The following is a 21,026-nucleotide window of genomic DNA, read 5'->3' on the forward strand; positions in this document are numbered from 1 at the left end:
ATAATGTAAAATATAATATTAAAAATTACTAAGAACATATTAATCCCTCACAGTAAGAAATCCTATCATCATGAGGTATACATATATATGGCCAAAATTAAGGAATAGACCTCTAGAAATCAGTTATAAAAAAGAAAAAATGTATATGGTTATTCAAAGAGACAGAATATTAGTCAGTGTAACGGTCTATTTATAATTAATGCATTTGAAGTTTAGGATAAATCCATGCAGCCCAGAATATTCTGTTTTAATTCCAACAGTAGAAATGTACACATCCTAGTTCTCCTCATCAGGCTTCCTTACTGGGTGAATGGATGGATAGCTCGGGGTACCGGCTTGTCCTTTCAAGTGCTTGGTCTGACTGGAGAAGTAGCTGGGTCGTTCCAGACACTATGACACAGAGAACCATTAGCTGTGGGAAAAAAGGAACTTACCCCCCAAAAAACTTTTTTAAATTGTTTACAAAGTAACAGTGATTGGGCAAATCCTGAAGATAGAGAGTGGAAATAGGTAAGTTTTAGAGGTAAAATTTATCAACGATTCCCTAAGGAAAAATGTGCATAGGGAAGAAACCTAGAATGATGGGAACAAGTTGTTAAGGAGGAGGTTTGCATACCATTTCCTACTTCTTGGTCATTTCACTGATGTTTAACACTTACTTGGTTAAAGGGCTTTACTCAGCAAAAGATGTATTTAATGTGAGAGGCAGGTTTCCAAGATTGGTTTCCTAGACCACACCTTCACATGTGTATGTAAAGTCCATGCTACCTCAAATTGCATTGCATTAGATGTCAGAAATCCTAGGGCTTTCTTGTTTGGTTTGGTTTGGTAGATATCAAACCACCAACTCTCAAGGTAATTTGTAGTTTAGTGAGTTAAGTCAAGGGCTGGAAAACTACCTCCTGTGAGCCCAACCTGGCTCATTGCCTTTAAAGCTTTATTGGAACCTAAAAGCTCTTTATTGGCCCATCCATTTATTTACCATCTTTGAGTGTTTCCCATTGTGCTGACAGTGTTCAGTGGTTGTGACGAGCACTGATGGCCCACAAAACCTAAAATATTTACTTTCTGGCCCTTCAGAGAAAAAGTCTGTTGATCCCTGTGGTAAGCCCAAAAGGTTTGTCTCTGTAAGTGAAAGACCACAAGTAGAGCAGAACTTAGACTTGGTTCAGTGAGGATTCCAGAGAGGTTTCCTTTTTGATTCTCATATCTGCCCTTCTGGTTGACCTTGTTCTTTAGTTTGGTTCAAAGACAGTGGTAGCAACTAGGGACTACCTGTTTCTTTCTTCACATTCAATGAAAGAGCTGCTCTTAGTGTTGAGTAGTTCACAACTCACTCCCAGTGCGTGGCTTCCTCTAACCTTGACTCCCATCTATGCTAAAGACTAAATCTTTAGCTTTGTATCCAGTTCCATTGGCCTTTGTAGGGCCTTCAGTTTCAAGTCCCAGTTGATAGCTTGAGCTCGAAATCTGTTTTTACCGTTGGGGATTTTCTGTCTTAGCTTTGAGCTTGGCTACATAGCAACACTTTGGGGGACTTGTTATAATCAGCATTTCTATCTTTCTTTCCTTCCTTTTTATTTATTTATTTTTTTAAGGGGATCCAAAGTCAAATTCAGTCAGTGGCTGAATGACAACACATTGATTCACAACCTTGTAGATTCTCTTATGTCATAGGGCATCAGTGGGAAGGAGTAGAATCCTGGAAATTTGAGGTGGAAATATATGGGCAGATTCCAACAAAGCTGAGGCCTGTGACCTCTGACCTGTGACCTCTTAGTTGAGCCTGCTGTGCTATTAGAAGGAAGTCTGCCTCTACTCTGAGGTAGTTTCCTTGCAGGGGTCTGTGGATCCTCAAGACTTGCCTCCACTACCTCTCGTTTTTCCAGACCTAGTAATCAGACTAGAGTCCTTGAAATGGGGACGGGAGCAGGGAAGGGGTGGGTACCCACCGGGTATAAAGGATGACCATGAGGAGACACTATCTGCTAAAATACGGAATTTTATAACTTATATCAATAGAAACCTGAGAAATAATGTGTGTGGAGTTTGTAGGTATTGAAGCAGGTGGGAGTAATGTAATATTGGGTTAGGCTGGATTTGTTGATACGAGTGCATTCAACACCCATTCCAGACTCAGCGTGTTAGCTTGGCTACCTGGGAATGCCTTCAGCAGTTTGCTCAAATGACTGAAACCTGTACCCAAAGTTAGCGTAGGCTAAAGTCAAAATGCCAGGACTTTCTAAGTATGTTGTAGCAAAATTTCTTGACGTTGGCATGACTGACATTTTGAACTGGATAGCTCTTTGTTGTTGGGAGCTGTCCTGTGCAATGTAAGATGGGCCAGTGGCACATACTCTTCCCTGCCACCCTAGTTGTAACAATAAAAAGTGCCTTGAGGGCTTCCCTGGTGGCGCAGTGATTGAGAGTCCGCCTGCCGATGCAGGGGACACGGGTTTGTGCCCCGGTCCGGGAAGACCCCACATGCCGCGGGGCAGCTGGGCCCGTGAGCCATGGCCGCTGAGCCTGCGCGTCCGGAGCCTGTGCTCCGCAACGGGAGAGGCCACAACAGTGAGAGGCCCGCGTACCAAAAAAAAAAAAAAAAAAAAGTGCCTTGATACATCCGTGTGCACCAGCCACGTGGGGCTCATTCATAACACAGCTCCTTAAAGAAAAAAGTCTCAAGGGGCTTCCCTGGTGGCGCAGTGGTTGAGAGTCCGCCTGCCGATGCAGGGGACATGGGTTCGTGCCAGGGCCCGGGAAGATCCCACATGCCGTGGAGCGGCTAGGCCCGTGAGCCACGGCCACTGAGCCTGTGCGTCTGGAGCTTGTGCTCCACAACGGGAGAGGCCACAACAGTGAGAGGCCCGCGTACCACAAAAAAAAAATAAAATAAAAGTCTCAAGACACTGCCACATATTTCCTGGGAGGGGGGACCAAAAGTGTCCCCAGCTGAGAACCACCACTGTAGAAGGTTTACAAAGGCATAGGAATGCCAGACCACTGGAGTGGATTTATCATATAAGATCTGCTCACCCAAACCCCCTATGTGCCCTGGGAGGGCTCAGAGGACACTTCCTTTGCCAGAGGTTTAAGAAACGTATTGGTGAGGGGAGCGTTAGCAGTCTTGGAATGCTCTGTAGCTGCTCTTCTCTGCAGGCCAAGAATGAGAGGGAAATGATGTCATCATAATGGGCTCCCTAAATTCAGTGAGGCTAATGGGATCGTGGGGCATCATTGGTCAAGTGGAAACACTTCATTGGCAGAGATAAAGTGAGCGTGTTTTTCACAATGAACAGCAAAATGAAAGGGCTCATTAGAATGCTTTGATACACAAAGATTTTTTATTTGCTCATGTGCTATCTCTAGGGCTGAAATAAATGGGAACTCTACTAATACCCTACTTGATTTGAATCAGGAGAAAAGCTCTAGGTCTGATGAACATGTCTGACCGGAATCAACATGGGAGTTGTGCTCCCTCAGCCAATTGGATAACATGAGTCAGTTCCCATTTCCAGAGCATCTTGAATGAAGGGCAGGCCGGGTCCCCTTGAGGGAGGATATACCCTGGTTTACTACCAACTCTCCCGAGGGTGCTTTCTTCTCCCTGGAAGGGATAAAACAACTGAGGTAGAACAGGAAGAGACAAGAAGCACTCCAAGCTCTGCTGGTCAGGGTTACCCTCCAGCGTTGCCTTAATGCTCAGAGCCACACACACCACAGTGAGCTTGGCTCCAGATCAACTACCACGCAACGAAGGTTCTGGAACATTTCCATATCTCGGGGGACCTCATTTCCACGTGACTCTCTTTCATATTCCCCTTTGTCACAGAAGGCTAGGTCCAGTGGTCCGGGTGAGATCTCGGCTCAGGCCCAAGGCTCTCAGACCTCAAAGGTCTGGTCCTGCCAGGGCCCCTGTCCTCTCTGGAGACCACTCCTGGCTCTCTCTGCCGAGAAGGCGCTGCTGGCAGTACATCCTCTAAGAGTTGAGGTCCGTCGTGCAGACCCTGAGAAAACTCCTAGGAAAAGGCTCCACCTTCTTGTTTACGTCAACAGAGCTCAATGCCTTTGTTAGTGCTGGGTGTGTCCCATTTGATGCAACTGCAGAGCCATTAGGTCAACCAGCACATGTGTGCGGCCCCTTCCCTTGGACTCCTCTGGGCCCTCGTGACATAGGCTCAGAAGACTGCCAGCCTCAAGCCTTACCTCTTCCAAGGCCACACCGTCTCCAGGATCTTCTGTCCCATGAATCTCAGTTGCTGTGTGGAACTCAAAAGAGAGAAAAGAGCCTGCCTGCGGGGTCTCTTCGGGCTGGGGCCTTCTACCTTCTCTTCCTCGTCCTCCTCGTCCTCCTCGTCCTCCTCGTCCTCTTCGTCCTCCTCCTCGGGGTGATCTCGGATTCCACATTGCCCATCAGCTGGGCCATGGTGAGATGAAAGACACGGCAGCTGAAGCCCTCCAGGACGCCAAACTTCACGTGCTGCTGGAGGATCTCCAAGGTGGGGAAGACCCGGCAGCAGGCCATGCACCTGAAGCCGGTCTCCATGGTCACCATCCACTCCGGTGTCTTGGCCCTGGGTCTCTCCTCGACGGCAGGTGACCCTGATGGGCTGCCTGGCGCTGCCCTTTCCTCATACTCTTTGTCCTCCCCAGTGGGCTCACTGTCAGACAGGAGGTTTTCGGTGGACACATCAGAAGAGGGCTCAGTGGCTACTGTGCACGCATCCTCAGGAAGGGTCACTTCTTCTATCCTCAGCTGCTTTTCAGGCAACTCCAAGGGTTTCTTTGTCTTCCAGGAGACAGCCACACCCTTGTTCACTTGTACCTGCATGTAGTATATTTTCATGCCCCTTTCCTGTTTGTCTGGGTGCAGATCGTTCTTACAGGGTGAAGAGGGTGAGGAGGAGACACAGTGTGATGGGGGAGCGGTCTCCCCTTTTTCCTGAACCTGGGCTAGGGGTGCGGTAGGCTGGGCAGTGTCTCGATGTGATCTCCGGATTCCTGAAAAAGGAATTTTAAAACATAATAACATGCATGGGCCATGCCGGAAGCTGAGGGAGCAGGTGTGGTAGACGAGAGAGGGACATTTGCATGACGTAGCTATGTCGTGAGCTTGGTGTCTGTTGGCCGTAGGAGGCAGTGGTGTATCTGGTGTCATCTGTGGGCTTTTCATCTGCGTGTTGGGGGATACTGGAGCGGTGTCTGTATACACGGGTGTGGAGTACAGTGGTGAGGACTGTGGTATGTGAGGGAAGCGTATGGATGCGTGTATGACGAGGAGTGTGAGTTTGGGAATATCGGTGGTGCATTCCTTGTGGAATGGGGCTGTGGTGCAGGAGGAGAGTACTGTGGAGCACGTGCTTGGGGTTCATGTGTGCACGGAGAAGGGCTGTGCCTGGAGGGCGCATGTGTGTGTGAGCTGTGTGGACCTGAGCTGGATGGCGCTGCTCTCAGGCTGGAGGTGTATGATGCAGAACTCTGTCCTTCTCTGGAAGCAAAGGCAAAGAGAAACCCTACATTTTTCTCTGAAGATGCTTAATCTGGTCCCTCTTCCCTCCACCTCAAGTCCAGACCTTTCCGGCCACTGCTCCTTGACTTCCCCACCATGGTAGTACCAGGATTCACACCCGCCCCCCACCCCTGACTCAGCTGGGATACACGCCCTCGTAACAGCTCAGCCATCCCGCCCAGGCTCCTCCACAGAGCCCTCATCACCTCTGATGACCTTGGGTTTCCTCTCAGCCTCCCTGGGATCTGTGTGCCTCCTGCCTCACAGCCAAGCACCCCCTCACCTGAGGAGCCCCGCGCCCTTACCGGCGTACATGAGCTTGCGCGGAGAAGAAGCACAGGAGAAGTGTTTAGGGGCAGAGGAGACCTCCCCTGGCCCTGGGCTGCAGCCTTGGGCCACCACAGTGGATCCAAGCCGAGGGGGATCCTCTTGTGACTTCGAGATTCCTGAGGGAGGAATGAAAGGCTCAGGGTGGGTTCATCAGTCCTCTGTCCACAAATATTTACTGAGTGTGTGACACGTGTCAGGTGCAGTGAATACACACAGTTGAGAGTGTGGTTCCCAGTGGATACTCCAGGATTTAATTCCAATCCATACTTATTCTCTCACTGTCTAGTTGGTAATGTAGGCCTCGGTGGTGACTGTGAGTGTGTGGGAAGAGTGAGTGATGTGTATCAGTTAAGTCTGTGGTAAGTGTGGGGTTGGCATGGGGAGCACAGTGCAGATGTGTCTATCTGTGTGTGTGGCCTTTGTGTGCATGGTTTCTGTTCACAAGTCAGGAATTCTGGGACATGTAACTTTTCCTCATTACATGGTGTGGCTTGTATTTATGGTGCGTGTTCATTCATTCAGTCACCAAGATTCAGTAAGCAGCTACTCCTGTGTATCCGGCACTCTTCCATTGTTGTAGTCTTTGGTAACGCTGCACATTCTAGTAGGGGAAGACACACACTAAACAAAACTACAATAAATATATAATACATCAGCTGGTGGTAAGTATATAAGGGTTGCCAGACTTAGCGAACAAGAATACAAGGCACCCAGTTAAATTTCAGTTTCAGATAAACCCAGAATACTTTTTTAGTGTAAGTATTCCCATGCAGTGTTTGGCCTGACTTAGTTTTAGTGTAAGTATGGCCCATACAATATGTGGGACATACTGATACTGAAAAATTACTTGTTGTTTATCTGGAATTCAAATTGAACTGGATAGCCCATATTTTCTCTGGCAATCCTGACCTGGGTTACTGAGACTGTGGTTTACTGTGGTTTGTACAAAGCGGGTCTGGCATTACTCAAGAATGTGTTATAAGTGTGGTGTGTATGACACGTGACTGGTTCTTATAGAGGTATTTAGAGATGGCTGAAGTTAGCTGTGTTTGTGCAAGAGTTGAGGAGATACATATATATATAGTGTGTGTGTGTGTGTCCTATATATATAGTGTGTGTGTCTATATACATATCTCATCTCCAGCGTTTGGTGTTGGAGGAGACGATTGTGATACAGGTGGGTTGTATGAGAACGTAGTAGAGAAGGGATGCATGTATATACCTCCATGTGCTGTGTGTGGTTTACTAAGGAAGTTATATGTGGGGTGTGTGATATTTTTGCTGTATCAGAGTGTACATGGGTGTATGAGTTACTGTCTCATGAAACACCCCTAACAAGAATTCTGTATACACTCTTACGTACACCGAGTGTCAGCCAGGTCCAGGCAGGGTGACAAGAACTTTACCACGCAGACTTTATATCTGGTAAGCACTCTAACCCCATTCATCTCGCTCTTCTCTGCACTACCCCCCCCCACACACACACACACACACGAACACACAGGAACACAGAGCAAAATATTCTGAATGGTCAGGGGCAGTCATTGCCTTCCCCAGCCTGTCCCAGCCACTGCCTGGAAATCTGCCTGCTGTCTAGAGCTCCATTCCCAGGACCCATCCTACAGTCTCCAGGGCCCTGGGCCTGGTAGGAGCTACTGGGCTCTAATCTGGGGCAGAGGCCTCTAGCTGGAGCTCTGGGGTGACCACCCCTCTCCCAGGGCAAGCTACTCGCCTACATTTAATGCACGCAGGCACCCCGTGGCCCGTGGCTCTCAGAGCTCCCCGCAGGACCCTGAGGCCATTTCTCACCCCTGCTCACGCGGTCTCAGTCTCTGGAAAACCCTTCCCTTCCCTTGATCTCCTTTGGGAAATTCTTCCTGTTGAAGGAATAAAACCTCCTTGCTTTCAATATGACACCATCCCTAGACAAACAATCTTCTTTCAAAGTGCATTCCACTTGTCAAGATATTTTTCAACAGGGCCTTCAACTCATGGGGCTTCTCTTTCCACTTTGGTAAAAGAGGCCAAGCAACTCATGGGTCTCTCTCAGCATCCTTGCATCCTTCACATCCCCCACCTCATGACCCCAGGGAAAGATCCAAGAGAATAAGAGAGAAATCGGGGACTGAGAAAAGCTGCACCTCTAGGTCTGTGCAAGCAGGATGCAGCCTGCTATGAGTCCGACAGAGCTCCAGGCCCGGCTGCCCCAGGGGAGAGTCCTCAGACCAGCGGAGCTGACCTCCCATCTCCCAGGGGGCATCTGGCCGTTCTGTGCCGTCTCACACCACAGGGACCCTCCGGATGGATACGGCAGCGTCAGTGAGACAAGGTCTCTCGCTCCCTGCTTCACAGGTGACACGTTCTCAGTCCGCCCCATCCTAGAGAAGGTTTAGTTTGGCAGAAACCCATGTGCCCCAGCATGTTGCCCCCCACATACCTCCTCCGTTCTCGGCAGTTTCCTGGGACTCTTCATTTTCCAGATGTTTCCTCTTTTGTCGCCGTTTCATGGTACCAACTAGAAGTCTCCCTTAGAAGATGCCTCAAGAGATGTCCAACTCCTCCTCTTCCCTACAGGTTGGCCCTTGTTGGCTCTTGGGCAATCCGTTGAAATGATTCAATACAAATAAAAATAGTCAAGTCTCCTAAATGGCTGAAAAACTTGTACCACTTAGTGAACCAGCAGTACTGCCTAGTGCTCACCAGGGCTGTTATGTTTGCAAGGTTGCCAGGCGCACAGTGGAATTCTGTGACCTCAGTGATGACATCAGAGCATTCCGTGGACCTAGGTGGAGCACAGTGTCTGCAATAGCACAGGCCCCATTTTCAAGAACATTTCCTTTTTCCCAGCTGAACCTTTCCCGTGAAAGGGAAAGGTTCATACCATATCTATTATAAATTGTATCATACCATGTCTATTATAAAATTCACATTTTGAGTGGAGATCTTTTCATGTCTTTTCTAGAGAGATTTAATATGAATATTTTCAGTGGTCTCCAGTTTCCCTGTGGATTATTGACATTTTAAACTCTGCACTTCAATTTTCCCTCAATACGTGTAATTTTGTCACAGCTATTTCTGTACTTAAAGATGAGGAACTATATAATTGATTTCTTCATTTTTTTCCCATCTCTTTCCAAGGTACTGCATTTGATTGTGTCTTACGAATGAGTGAAAAATGCTAGTCCTTGAGTCAGGACGTTGGGCCCTTTACCAAGTAACTCAACCTATCTGGGCTTCAGCTTCTGTATGTGCCATCAAGAGGCTTGGACTAGCTGACTTTTCAAATGCCGTGTTTCTTTGATTCACTCTCACTTACTGATCTGCCACTTAAGAAGAGGGTCTGTTCTCATAAAGTAACAACAGTCTTTTCCTAACCTTGGGTTGGGTGGAGTTTAACTGTTCGTACTCAGTTTGTTAGTTATATTGCCTTCTACGTATGCTTAGCTCTAAATAATTTATATGGCTCTTGTGACAATTTTTAGATCTTCTTTTTTTCTTATTTTCTTTTACACTTTCTAATTTGTTATCGCCAGTGTAGAGGAGCCTGATTGACTTTTAAAATTTATTGATCTTGTATGTGTGTGCCTTGTTGAACCGTCTTATTAGTTCCTGCTAGTTTATCTGTGGGTTCTTTTGGGTCTCCTAGATAAATGAGCATAGGAAATGTAAATAATGTGTTCTTTGGATAAAGTTTATTTTCTTGCATCTATATATATATAGAAGCAATATGTTGAATTGATTTAAATATTTAAATACTTACATACCTGTTATCACAATCTAACATTCTTGATCTTATTTTCTTTCAATCAATATTATGTTTTCAAGATTTATCCACGTGAATCCATATAGATCTAGGTCTTTGATTTTTGACTGCTTGATATTATTTCATCACATGCATATAGCATCATTTATTTTCCATTCAAGCATTATTGGACAATTGGATTGTTTCCCTCCCTTCTCTAGAACAAACAACATTTCCTAGAATATCCCTGAAGATGTCTGACAGTCGAGAAGGGCCAGGCTGCCCGAAGGATTGCTACTTGCTTTCAGCCACCTTCCAACAGGCCGTCTCCAGCCAGCAATTTGAAGCACAGCTGAAATGAAAACTGCCCCAAATGTGAAGATCTTAGGAGCTTCCTAGAAGGTGGGAGGTTAATGATAGGCATCCTGCTGGGATCCCAGGGGAGTCTGAGCTGGCCTGAAGCTCATCTTCCTCCTCCACCGCTCAAGAGAAATGTGGAGGAAAGAAGCCTTCAAAAACTCTGAGCAGGCAGAGGGAGAGATATTGGGGGCCGAAGGTGTAACTGAGGTCTTGGAGTGGGCTGTGAGCACGCAGAGCCTCTAGAGAGCCAGGCTCTGCCTTCTGAGAACTTCTCCCCTAAGGCTGCTCATAATTCAGGTGATACCAGCCATATAGAGCCGACTTGGCCCACACTGTCACAGAAAGCCTTATCAGAATCTCTTCTTCTTCATACACTCTTGTGTCTGTTACTTGGCTATTGCCTTTGGTACTCCACTGATGTGAACCACAGTCGCCAGGGGATGGAGGACACTAGTGACCCATCTTGCTCTGTGGCCTCAGTCCACAGCTTGAGGGTAAGGGAAGAGGCCAAATGAAGGTCAAGAAGGAAAGATGGAGTTTGAAGAGAAGACCTGAGTTAAGGGTGTCTTCTCAAGTCTTGATGACTGAAATGTAGCTCCAGTACCTGAAGTCCTGCTTGTTCTCAAGGCTGACCACGGGGCTGGGTGCACTCAGTGAAGGAACCGTATACACTTAGTATTTCCTTGCTTGCTCACACTTGCCCTCCTCTGATACACCCTCTGCAAGACTGCTCTTCCCCTGAAACAACTTTCCACCTGCCACTGTCATCTCAGGAACATTTGCTTCCCCTTCCTAGTGTCCCCCTAGAATGCCATTGCAGCCAATTCATAATTGGATAATCATGCTTCTTACCATATTCTCAGCAACTTCTGAAAACTTTTATTCACTTTATTCCATAGTCTTCACCCATCAATAATCTTCCTTAACTTCCTAGCTGCAGGTTAAGCCATTCGGAATCATTTCTTTTTCTTTCTCTTCTTTGGCAAATCCTTTCTATCTTTTAAGGTCTTTTTCTTGTCTCTCTACCATCCTGCCTTGCTGAACTTCTTTTTTTTCCGTTTAAGTAACCTTTCAATCTCCTTCCCCAATTTCCTCATAAACATTGAGAGTTTATTCCTCACACGTTAGACAGCGGTTTATGAATGGCCAGGCATAATGGACTCAGAATGAGTTGGCACCCCCGAGGTACCTGTCTTGCTGGGGAGCCACAGGTGAAGGGCTGGCTGCTGGACACATGTTTGCATGGAGTCAGGCTGAGTGGCCTCAGGGTGTTTGCTCTGCACTTGTGTGTGTTTCTCCCTAGTTGGTTTCCTTGTCCAGCCACCTGTGACCTCCCTCCATCCAGCCCAGGGAATCCTTCTCATCACAGGGGTAGGATGTTTGTCTCATTTTCCATCACATCCTTTCCCCAAAGTTTGGTTGTGAGTTGTTCCCATTCCAAAGACCTTTCCTCTTGGAAGAGAAAAGAGAAAATCTTGTCCCTCCTTTCCTCTCACTTCACTTCTGCTCTATTATCTCCTCCGTCCAGAATGGCCCCCTGACTCAGATGGCTGTAGATCCAAAGATGGCAAGAACTGCCAGCAATTCTGAGATAATAATACGGATGGATCAGGAAAACGTGAAAACCTTTATCCCGCCACATTAAAAAACATTGCGCTTCCAGTGTATTCAGAGTCTCAGTGTAGAAACACAAATGATAGAGAAATTGAATTACACTCAAGTTTTTCTTTCCTGCTTTCCTGTTTTATTCTAATTCTCCAAGTTAACATGATAAACTATTTGTTAGGTAAGCTTTCAGACATTTTCTACCCAGGCACACTTTTCTTTTTTTCACATAAGAGTGTGAACTAGGTCACTTTCAACATGCTGTGATTCTGTGATTCACTGTCTCCCACCGAGTCATCCACTGATAAAGTCATCTGTTTCATGGAGAAATATTTCCAATAGCTAATAGCCAATGTCTGTGGAGTGCTTACTCTGTGTCGGTTTCTTGTAACTACTTTACAGATCATTTGTACAACGTACCCATGGACCAGGTACAGTTATGACCCCCAAGTGACAGATAAGTGCAGATAAGTACAAATAAATACAGAGGCCAAGTGACTTGCCCAAGACACTGGAGCAAATCAAAATCCATGCCTGTGTAATCATTTTGCCCTATTGCCTCTGTCTGGGAGGCTTGATGATTTGGCAACTAAAACCTTAAATATCATGTTCCATTTTTATATCTGTGACACAAGCGTGGGGCTGTGATATGGGGTAACTAACCTGACTACTTTTGAAAACACTTATGCACCTGGATGAAAGTAAACCAGGGACTGCAAGCTATAGATTTAAGGTTTCCTACCAACTTTTAAAAATAGCTTCTTGAATGCAATTTATGTAGTGTCAAGTCTAGGATGTAGTCCAAATAGTAACAGAAAAATGGAGATATGTAGAAAAATACTTAAAGTTGACAAGTATTGGGAGTGTAGTATTTTTGGGGCCAGCGTGTAGACCACAGGAAAACTTGCTGTTTCCATCCCAGAGGGAAGAGCCCTACGTTGCAACTGCCAAGGTCCCTGGGGCAGCAAGTGTGCTCACTGCTTAGTAAAGAAGCATCCTCACTTTGATAGAATCATATGGGAGCCTTACATTTGGTTAGCAGTTCTACGTTTTTGATGTAATAATATTTTCAGGGTGTGGGAGGGTATCAAGCTCTGAAAATACCCTTGGAGAGATTTGCTTATTAAGTTTGGCTTTTTCAGTCTCCCTACTACTTCTTTACTAAACACCAGGCGGTTTCCTTCACTTTTCAGACCCATGTTGTTTTTCCCTTGTCTAATGAACTTTGAAATACTTTTGGATGAGCTATGAAGTTTGGGAAAAAATAAACATCTCTTTAAAATAAGGAAGATAATAACAATGACAAGTAGAAAACGCTCTAAAACAGAGAATATCCTCCATTCTAGCCAAAGACTGGGGCTGGAAGGTTCGTGCTCGCTGTCCAGGACGTAGAAATAAAAGCTGAGGAGGCGCTGAGGCGTCTCCTGGATCTCTATGAGCCTCCATCATTTCTGAAGGGTAGGGTTGACAGATAAAATATAGGCTGTTTAGTTAAATCTGAATGTCAGAGAAACAACAAGTACATTTTTAAGATTAGTATGCCCCAAAGAGTTCATAGGATCTACTTATACTAAAAATAATGACTTATTATTCATGTGAAGTTCAGGTTTAACTGGGTATCCTGTACTTATATTTACTAAATCTGACAGCCCTACTGATGATCCACAATGGAGGCAGTTGAGAAGCGGTACATGCTGGCTCTCGGACAGTCAGAAATGGCTTCAGCAGATCCAGGTACAGTATGAAATTCTTTTTGGATGTAGCTCAGAAGCCATGGCCAGCCCTATGACTGCAAGTACTGCCTCGGGTTTCCCTGAGGTGGGGTAAACCTTCCTCTTAATGGCCTTTTGGTAAGTCTGGAAGACCATATCCAAGGGGAGCCCCAAAGTCAGTTTCATCCTCACAACCATGTTTCCAATTCCTGGAATTGGCTGCATGTGACTCACAAGAGCTGAGGAGGTTTGTGGAAATTGGGAGTGTCATAGCTTGAACCCTTTGTAGGTAAAGTTTTGCTGTTGTGAGTGTTTTAACAGGAGCAATGTGAAAGACTCCAGGTCCCCAGGTAGATAGAAATAATCCTGTTCTACCTCTGTGTATGTGACAAGTCTCTAATAGTTCAGAGAGCAAGGATCTGGTCTTAGAAAGACTGATCCAAGCTTGGATGTTTCTGGTGACAAGGCAAGGTCCTGAGTTTCAAGTTCACCTTTTATGGTTGAGGAGACACTAAGGTGGTCAGAAGGGAAATCATGGAGGAGACCTTGGCTTCCTCCATCGTGCAGGCTTGTATATGTGGTTCTATGTAGATTGTGTTTCAAAGGTGGAGCTTGTTTACAACTATGGACATTCTCCGATGTGCTTTTTGGACCTTCATTCCCAGAGCGAGAGCAGTGCCGAGGCTCTAGAAATGCCATGGATATTCTGAGCTGTCAGTGGCATTTCCCAGGTACTGTTGCCTTGGTGCCGCTCCTTGAAACGTCCAAAGGGATTATCATCTGTCGTGTGGCGGGTGCTAGCATTGTGAAAGGGAGCTGCTGCACCTGGCTCAGAGGATTTGGGATGTGGTGGGAGGAGTAGTAGTGCTACGACTATAAATTGTATCACAGCATATCTATTCCATCTTGAGAGTGGGGTTGGGGGGTTCTGAAGGGGGGCTTTTATTGTACTTTTATACATTGTACCCTTGAAACTAATTCAATTTTTTAAAATTAATTAAGTTATTTTGGGCTGCATTGGGTCTTTGTTGCTGCTAGCGGGCGTTCTCTAGTTGCAGTGAGCGGGGGCTACTCTTGGCTGTGGTGCACGGGCTTCTCATTGCAGTGGCTTCTCTTGTTGCGGAGCATGGGCTCTAGGCACGCAGGCTTCCGTAGTTGTGGCACGTGGGCTCGGTAGATGTGGCACACGGGCTCTAGAGCGCAGGCTCAGTAGTTGTGGCGCGCGGGCTGAGTTACTCCGTGGCACGTGGGATCTTCCCAGACCAGGGCTCGAACCCATGTCCCCTGCATTCGCAGGCATATTCTTAACCACTGCTCCACCAGGGAAGCCCAATAATTCAGTTTTTTATAAAGAGAAGATTCCTAATAGTATTCCAAAATTTTAAAAATATGTAGTTGGATAACACTATGAAAAATTAACTGATATATTCTTTTATTATTTCTCTTTGCTCCCTGGATTTTTGTCCCCATCCAGTCAGCTAGGCACTCTGAGTTCACTGCATTAGGAAGGTAAAGACTCAGCAGAAATGAGGGAGAAAAAAAGAAAATTCTCAGCTTTGGAATGTTCACAACGGAGGCCACAGTAGAACAGGTGAGAATTCTGTGAACAAAAACTAAATGTCGTCTCAAATGCAAAACAGTATTCTCTGCACTGGGAGGCAGGAGAGCGAGGGAGGGAAGGACTGAAGGAGAGAGATCAGTGTGGCCAGGGACATGGAGACTGTGCTTGAGGACGATAGGCCCAGGAAGAGAATCAGAATCTGGAGAAGATTCAGCCTGCACGTGATCATTGCCTCCAGCCAGCACCCTCATCTCAGACGTTGGGAAATGCAGAGAGAGAGTGGGAGTACGTCAGGAGGGCCACGCGCATAGTCTGTGTGGCAGGGGTTGTGGCCATTCCCTATTTGTGAGGAGTCCCCAGCAATTTGCAGGCCTCTTCTGGAAAATGCTGGTGGACGTCTCTAGTGCTTATGTGAAAGCTTGTTCACAAACCTTGAAAGATACAGATGTAGATGACAGATAGATGCATAGATAGAAAAATGTAATTAAATAAAAGCTCCAGGAAAGGTTTGGAAAATGCCCTTTATTGCATAGGACGCTTCTATCGTCATATGATGTTAGACTGAGTGCCGGTCCCTTCATCCTCCTTCAGACCACGGCCTTCTGTCTGCTACTCTCCCGAGGGTCCTTTCTTCTCCCTGGAAGGGATAAAACAAATGAGGTAGAACAGGAAGAGACAAGCAGCACTCCAAGCTCTGCTGGTCAGGGTTACCCTCCAGCGTTGCCTTAATGCTCAGAGCCACACACACCACAGTGAGCTTGGCTCCAGATCAACTACCACGCAACGAAGGTTCTGGAACATTTCCATATCTCGGGGGACCTCATTTCCACGTGACTCTCTTTCATATTCCCCTTTGTCACAGAAGGCTAGGTCCAGTGGTCCGGGTGAGATCTCGGCTCAGGCCCAAGGCTCTCAGACCTCAAAGGTCTGGTCCTGCCAGGGCCCCTGTCCTCTCTGGAGACCACTCCTGGCTCTCTCTGCCGAGAAGGCGCTGCTGGCAGTACGTCCTCTAAGAGTTGAGGTCCGTCGTGCAGACCCTGAGAAAACTCCTAGGAAAAGGCTCCACCTTCTTGTTTACGTCAACAGAGCTCAATGCCTTTGGTAGTGCTGGGTGTGTCCCATTTGATGCAACTGCAGAGCCATTAGGTCAACCAGCACATGTGTGCGGCCCCTTCCCTTAGACTCCTCTGGGCCCTCGTGACATAGGCTCAGAAGACTGCCAGCCTCAAGCCTTACGTCTTCCGAGGGACGGCCACACCGTCTTCCAGGATCTTCGGTCCCATGAATCTCAGTTGCTGTTTGGAACTCAAAGGAGAGAAAAGACCCTGCCTGCGGGGTCTCTTTGGGCTGGGGCCTTCCCCCGTGCGCTGCGCTCCCTCATTCTCCTTTTCTTCTTGCTTCTCTTCCTCCTCCTCCTCCTCCTCCTCGTCGTCCTCCTCCTCCTCGTTCTCCTCCTCCTCCTCCTCGTCCTCCTCCTCAGGGGTGCTCTTGGGTTCCACATTGCCCATCAGCTGGACCATGGTGAGATGAGAGACACGGCAGCTGAAGCCCTCCAGGATGCCGAACTTCACGTGCTGCTGGAGGATCTCCAAGGCGGGGAAGACCCGGCAGCAGGCCATGCACCTGAAGCCGGTCTCCATGGTCACCATCCAGTCCGCTGTCTTGGCGCTGGGTCTCTCCTCGACGGCAGGTGGCCCTGATGGGCTGCCTGGCTCTGCCCTTTCCTCATACTCTTTCTCCTCCCCAGTGGGCTCACTGTCAGACAGGAGGCTTTCGGTGGACACATCAGAAGAGGGCTCAGTGGCTACTGCGCACACATCCTCAGGAAGGGTCACTTCTTCTATCCTCAGCTGCTTTTCAGGCAACTCCAAGGGTTTCTTTGTCTTCCAGGAGACAGCGACACCCTTGTTCACTTGTACCTGCATGTAGTATATTTTCATGCCCCTTTCCTCTTTGTCTGGGTGCAGATAGTTCTTAGAGGGTGAAGAGGGTGAGGAGGAGACACAGTGTGATGGGGGAGCGGTCTCTCCTTCTCCCTGATCCTGGGCTAGGGGTGCTCTAGGCTGGGCAGTGTCTCGATGAAATCTCCGGATTCCTGAAAAAGGAAATTAAAATCATAATAACATGCATGGGCCATGCCGGAAGCTGAGGGAGCAGGTGTGGTAGACGAGAGAGGGACATTGGCACGACATAGCTATGTCGTGAGCTTGGTGTCTGTTGGCCGTAGGACGGAGTGGTGTATCTGGTGTCATCTGTGGGCTTTTCATGTGCGTGGGGGGGATACTGGAGCGGTGTCTGTATACAGGGGTGTGGAGTATGGTGGTGAGGGCTGTGGTATGTGAGGGATGCGGCTGGATGCGTGTACGACGAGGAGTGTGAGTTTGGGAATATCGGTGGTGCGTTCCTTGTGGAATGGGGCTGTGGTGCAGGAGGAGAGTACTGTGGAGCACGTGCTTGGGGTTGATGTGCACTGAGAAGGGCTGTGCCTGGAGGGCGCGTGTATGTGTGAGCTGTGTGGACCTGAGCTGGATGGTCCTGCTCTCAGGCTGGAGGTGTATGATGCAGAACTCTGTCCTTCTCTGGAAGCAAAGGCAAAGACAAAGCCTACATTTTCCTCTGAAGATGCTTAATCTGGTCCCTCTTCCCTCCACCTCAAGCCCAGACCTTTCCGGCCCCTGCTCCTTGACTTCCCCACCATGGTAGTAGCAGTATTCACACACACACACCCAGACTCAGCTGGCATCCACGCCCTCGGAACAGCTCAGCCATCCTGCCCAGGCTCCTCCACAGAGCCCTCATCACCTCTGATGACCCTGGGTTTCCTCTCAGCCTCCCTGGGATCTGTGTGCCTCCTGCCTCACAGCCAAGCACCCCCTCACCTGAGGAGCCCCGCGCCCTTACCAGCGTAGCTGAGCTTGCGCCGAGTAGAAGTACAGAAGAAGTATTTAGAGGCAGAGGAGACCTCCCCTGGCCCTGGGCTGCAGCCTTGGGCCACCACAGTGGATCCAAGCCGAGGGGGATCCTCTTGTGACTTCGAGATTCCTGAGGGAAGAATGAAAGGCTCAGGGTGGGTTCATCAGTCCTCTGTCCACAAATATTTACTGAGTGTGTGACACGTGTCAGGTGCAGTGAATACACACAGTTGAGAGTGTGGTTCCCAGTGGATACTCCAGGATTTAATTCCAATCCATACTTATTCTCTCACTGTCTAGTTGGTAATGTAGGCCTCGGTGGTGACTGTGAGTGTGTGGGAAGAGTGAGTGATGTGTATCAGTTAAGTCTGTGGTAAGTGTGGGGTTGGCATGGGGAGCACAGTGCAGATGTGTCTATCTGTGTGTGTGGCCTTTGTGTGCATGGTTTCTGTTCACAAGTCAGGAATTCTGGGACATGTAACTTTTCCTCATTACATGGTGTGGCTTGTATTTATGGTGCGTGTTCATTCATTCAGTCACCAAGATTCAGTAAGCAGCTACTCCTGTGTATCCGGCACTCTTCCATTGTTGTAGTCTTTGGTAACGCTGCACATTCTAGTAGGGGAAGACACACACTAAACAAAACTACAATAAATATATAATACATCAGCTGGTGGTAAGTATATAAGGGTTGCCAGACTTAGCGAACAAGAATACAAGGCACCCAGTTAAATTTCAGTTTCAGATAAACCCAGAATAATTTTTTAGTGTAAGTATTCCCATGCAGTGTTTGGCCTGACTTAGTTTTAGTGTAAGTATGGCCCATACAATATGTGGGACATACTGATACTGAAAAATTACTTGTTGTTTATCTGGAATTCAAATTGAACTGGATAGCCCATATTTTCTCTGGCAATCCTGACCTGGGTTACTGAGACTGTGGTTTACTGTGGTTTGTACAAAGCGGGTCTGGCATTACTCAAGAATGTGTTATAAGTGTGGTGTGTATGACACGTGACTGGTTCTTATAGAGGTATTTAGAGATGGCTGAAGTTAGCTGTGTTTGTGCAAGAGTTGAGGAGATACATATATATATAGTGTGTGTGTGTGTGTGTGTGTCCTATATATATAGTGTGTGTGTCTATATACATATCTCATCTCCAGCGTTTGGTGTTAGAGGAGACGATTGTGATACAGGTGGGTTGTATGAGAACGTAGTACAGAAGGGATGCATGTATATACCTCCATGTGCTGTGTGTGGTTTACTAAGGAAGTTATATGTGGGGTGTGTGATATTTTTGCTGTATCAGAGTGTACATGGGTGTATGAGTTACTGTCTCATGAAACACCCCTAACAAGAATTCTGTATACACTCTTACGTACACCGAGTGTCAGCCAGGTCCAGGCAGGGTGACAAGAACTTTACCACGCAGACTTTATATCTGGTAAGCACTCTAACCCCATTCATCTCGCTCTTCTCTGCACTACCCCCCCCCACACACACACACACACTCACACACAGGAACACAGAGCAAAATATTCTGAATGGTCAGGGGCAGTCATTGCCTTCCCCAGCCTGTCCCAGCCACTGCCTGGAAATCTGCCTGCTGTCTAGAGCTCCATTCCCAGGGCCCATCCTACAGTCTCCAGGGCCCTGGGCCTGGTAGGAGCTACTGGGCTCTAATCTGGGGCAGAGGCCTCTAGCTGGAGCTCTGGGGTGACCACCCCTCTCCCAGGGCAAGCTACTCGCCTACATTTAATGCACGCAGGCACCCCGTGGCCCGTGGCTCTCAGAGCTCCCCGCAGGACCCTGAGGCCATTTCTCACCCCTGCTCACGCGGTCTCAGTCTCTGGAAAACCCTTCCCTTCCCTTGATCTCCTTTGGGAAATTCTTCCTGTTGAAGGAATAAAACCTCCTTGCTTTCAATATGACACCATCCCTAGACAAACAATCTTCTTTCAAAGTGCATTCCACTTGTCAAGATATTTTTCAACAGGGCCTTCAACTCATGGGGCTTCTCTTTCCACTTTGGTAAAAGAGGCCAAGCAACTCATGGGTCTCTCTCAGCATCCTTGCATCCTTCACATCCCCCACCTCATGACCCCAGGGAAAGATCCAAGAGAATAAGAGAGAAATCGGGGACTGAGAAAAGCTGCACCTCTAGGTCTGTGCAAGCAGGATGCAGCCTGCTATGAGTCCGACAGAGCTCCAGGCCCGGCTGCCCCAGGGGAGAGTCCTCAGACCAGCGGAGCTGACCTCCCATCTCCCAGGGGGCATCTGGCCGTTCTGTGCCGTCTCACACCACAGGGACCCTCCGGATGGATACGGCAGCGTCAGTGAGACAAGGTCTCTCGCTCCCTGCTTCACAGGTGACACGTTCTCAGTCCCCCCCATCCTAGAGAAGGTTTAGTTTGGCAGAAACCCATGTGCCCCAGCATGTTGCCCCCCACATACCTCCTCCGTTCTCGGCAGTTTCCTGGGACTCTTCATTTTCCAGATGTTTCCTCTTTTGTCGCCGTTTCATGGTACCAACTAGAAGTCTCCCTTAGAAGATGCCTCAAGAGATGTCCAACTCCTCCTCTTCCCTACAGGTTGGCCCTTGTTGGCTCTTGGGCAATCCGTTGAAATGATTCAATACAAATAAAAATAGTCAAGTCTCCTAAATGGCTGAAAAACTTGTACCACTTAGTGAACCAGCAGTACTGCCTAGTGCTCACCAGGGCTGTTATGTTTGCAAGGTTGCCAGGCGCACAGTGGAATTCTGTGACCTCAGTGATGACATCAGAGCATTCCGTGGACCTAGGTGGAGCACAGTGTCTGCAATAGCACAGGCCCCATTTTCAAGAACATTTCCTTTTTCCCAGCTGAACCTTTCCCGTGAAAGGGAAAGGTTCATACCATATCTATTATAAATTGTATCATACCATGTCTATTATAAAATTCACATTTTGAGTGGAGATCTTTTCATGTCTTTTCTAGAGAGATTTAATATGAATATTTTCAGTGGTCTCCAGTTTCCCTGTGGATTATTGACATTTTAAACTCTGCACTTCAATTTTCCCTCAATACGTGTAATTTTGTCACAGCTATTTCTGTACTTAAAGATGAGGAACTATATAATTGATTTCTTCATTTTTTTCCCATCTCTTTCCAAGGTACTGCATTTGATTGTGTCTTACGAATGAGTGAAAAATGCTAGTCCTTGAGTCAGGACGTTGGGCCCTTTACCAAGTAACTCAACGTATCTGGGCTTCAGCTTCTGTATGTGCGATCAAGAGGCTTGGACTAGCTGAC

At 47.5% G+C, this 21,026-nt stretch overlaps 1 protein-coding gene and 1 pseudogene across 2 annotated transcripts; both read right to left on the reverse strand.

Moving 5' to 3' along the window:
* Window positions 1–276: 276 nt before the first annotated feature.
* Window positions 277–5,954, reverse strand: LOC308610946 (protein FAM170A-like; annotated as a pseudogene). The gene is made up of 2 exons: window positions 4,326–5,954; window positions 277–390 (listed from the first exon to the last, which is right to left on the reverse strand). The product of its transcript is annotated as a protein FAM170A-like (transcript).
* LOC308610948 (protein FAM170A-like) lies at window positions 5,811–20,256 on the reverse strand (the record flags this gene model as incomplete). The annotated part of the gene is made up of 3 exons (XM_081259918.1): window positions 5,811–5,827; window positions 16,174–16,914; window positions 20,187–20,256. The coding sequence occupies 3 exons, from the start codon at window positions 20,254–20,256 to the stop codon at window positions 5,811–5,813; spliced, it is 828 nt and encodes a 275-aa protein (XP_081116044.1).
* Window positions 20,257–21,026: the final 770 nt, after the last annotated feature.

This window comes from Mesoplodon bidens, assembly GCF_964165515.1.
Source record: "Mesoplodon bidens genome assembly, contig: HAP1_SCAFFOLD_277, whole genome shotgun sequence".
Classification (NCBI taxonomy): domain Eukaryota; kingdom Metazoa; phylum Chordata; class Mammalia; order Artiodactyla; family Ziphiidae; genus Mesoplodon; species Mesoplodon bidens.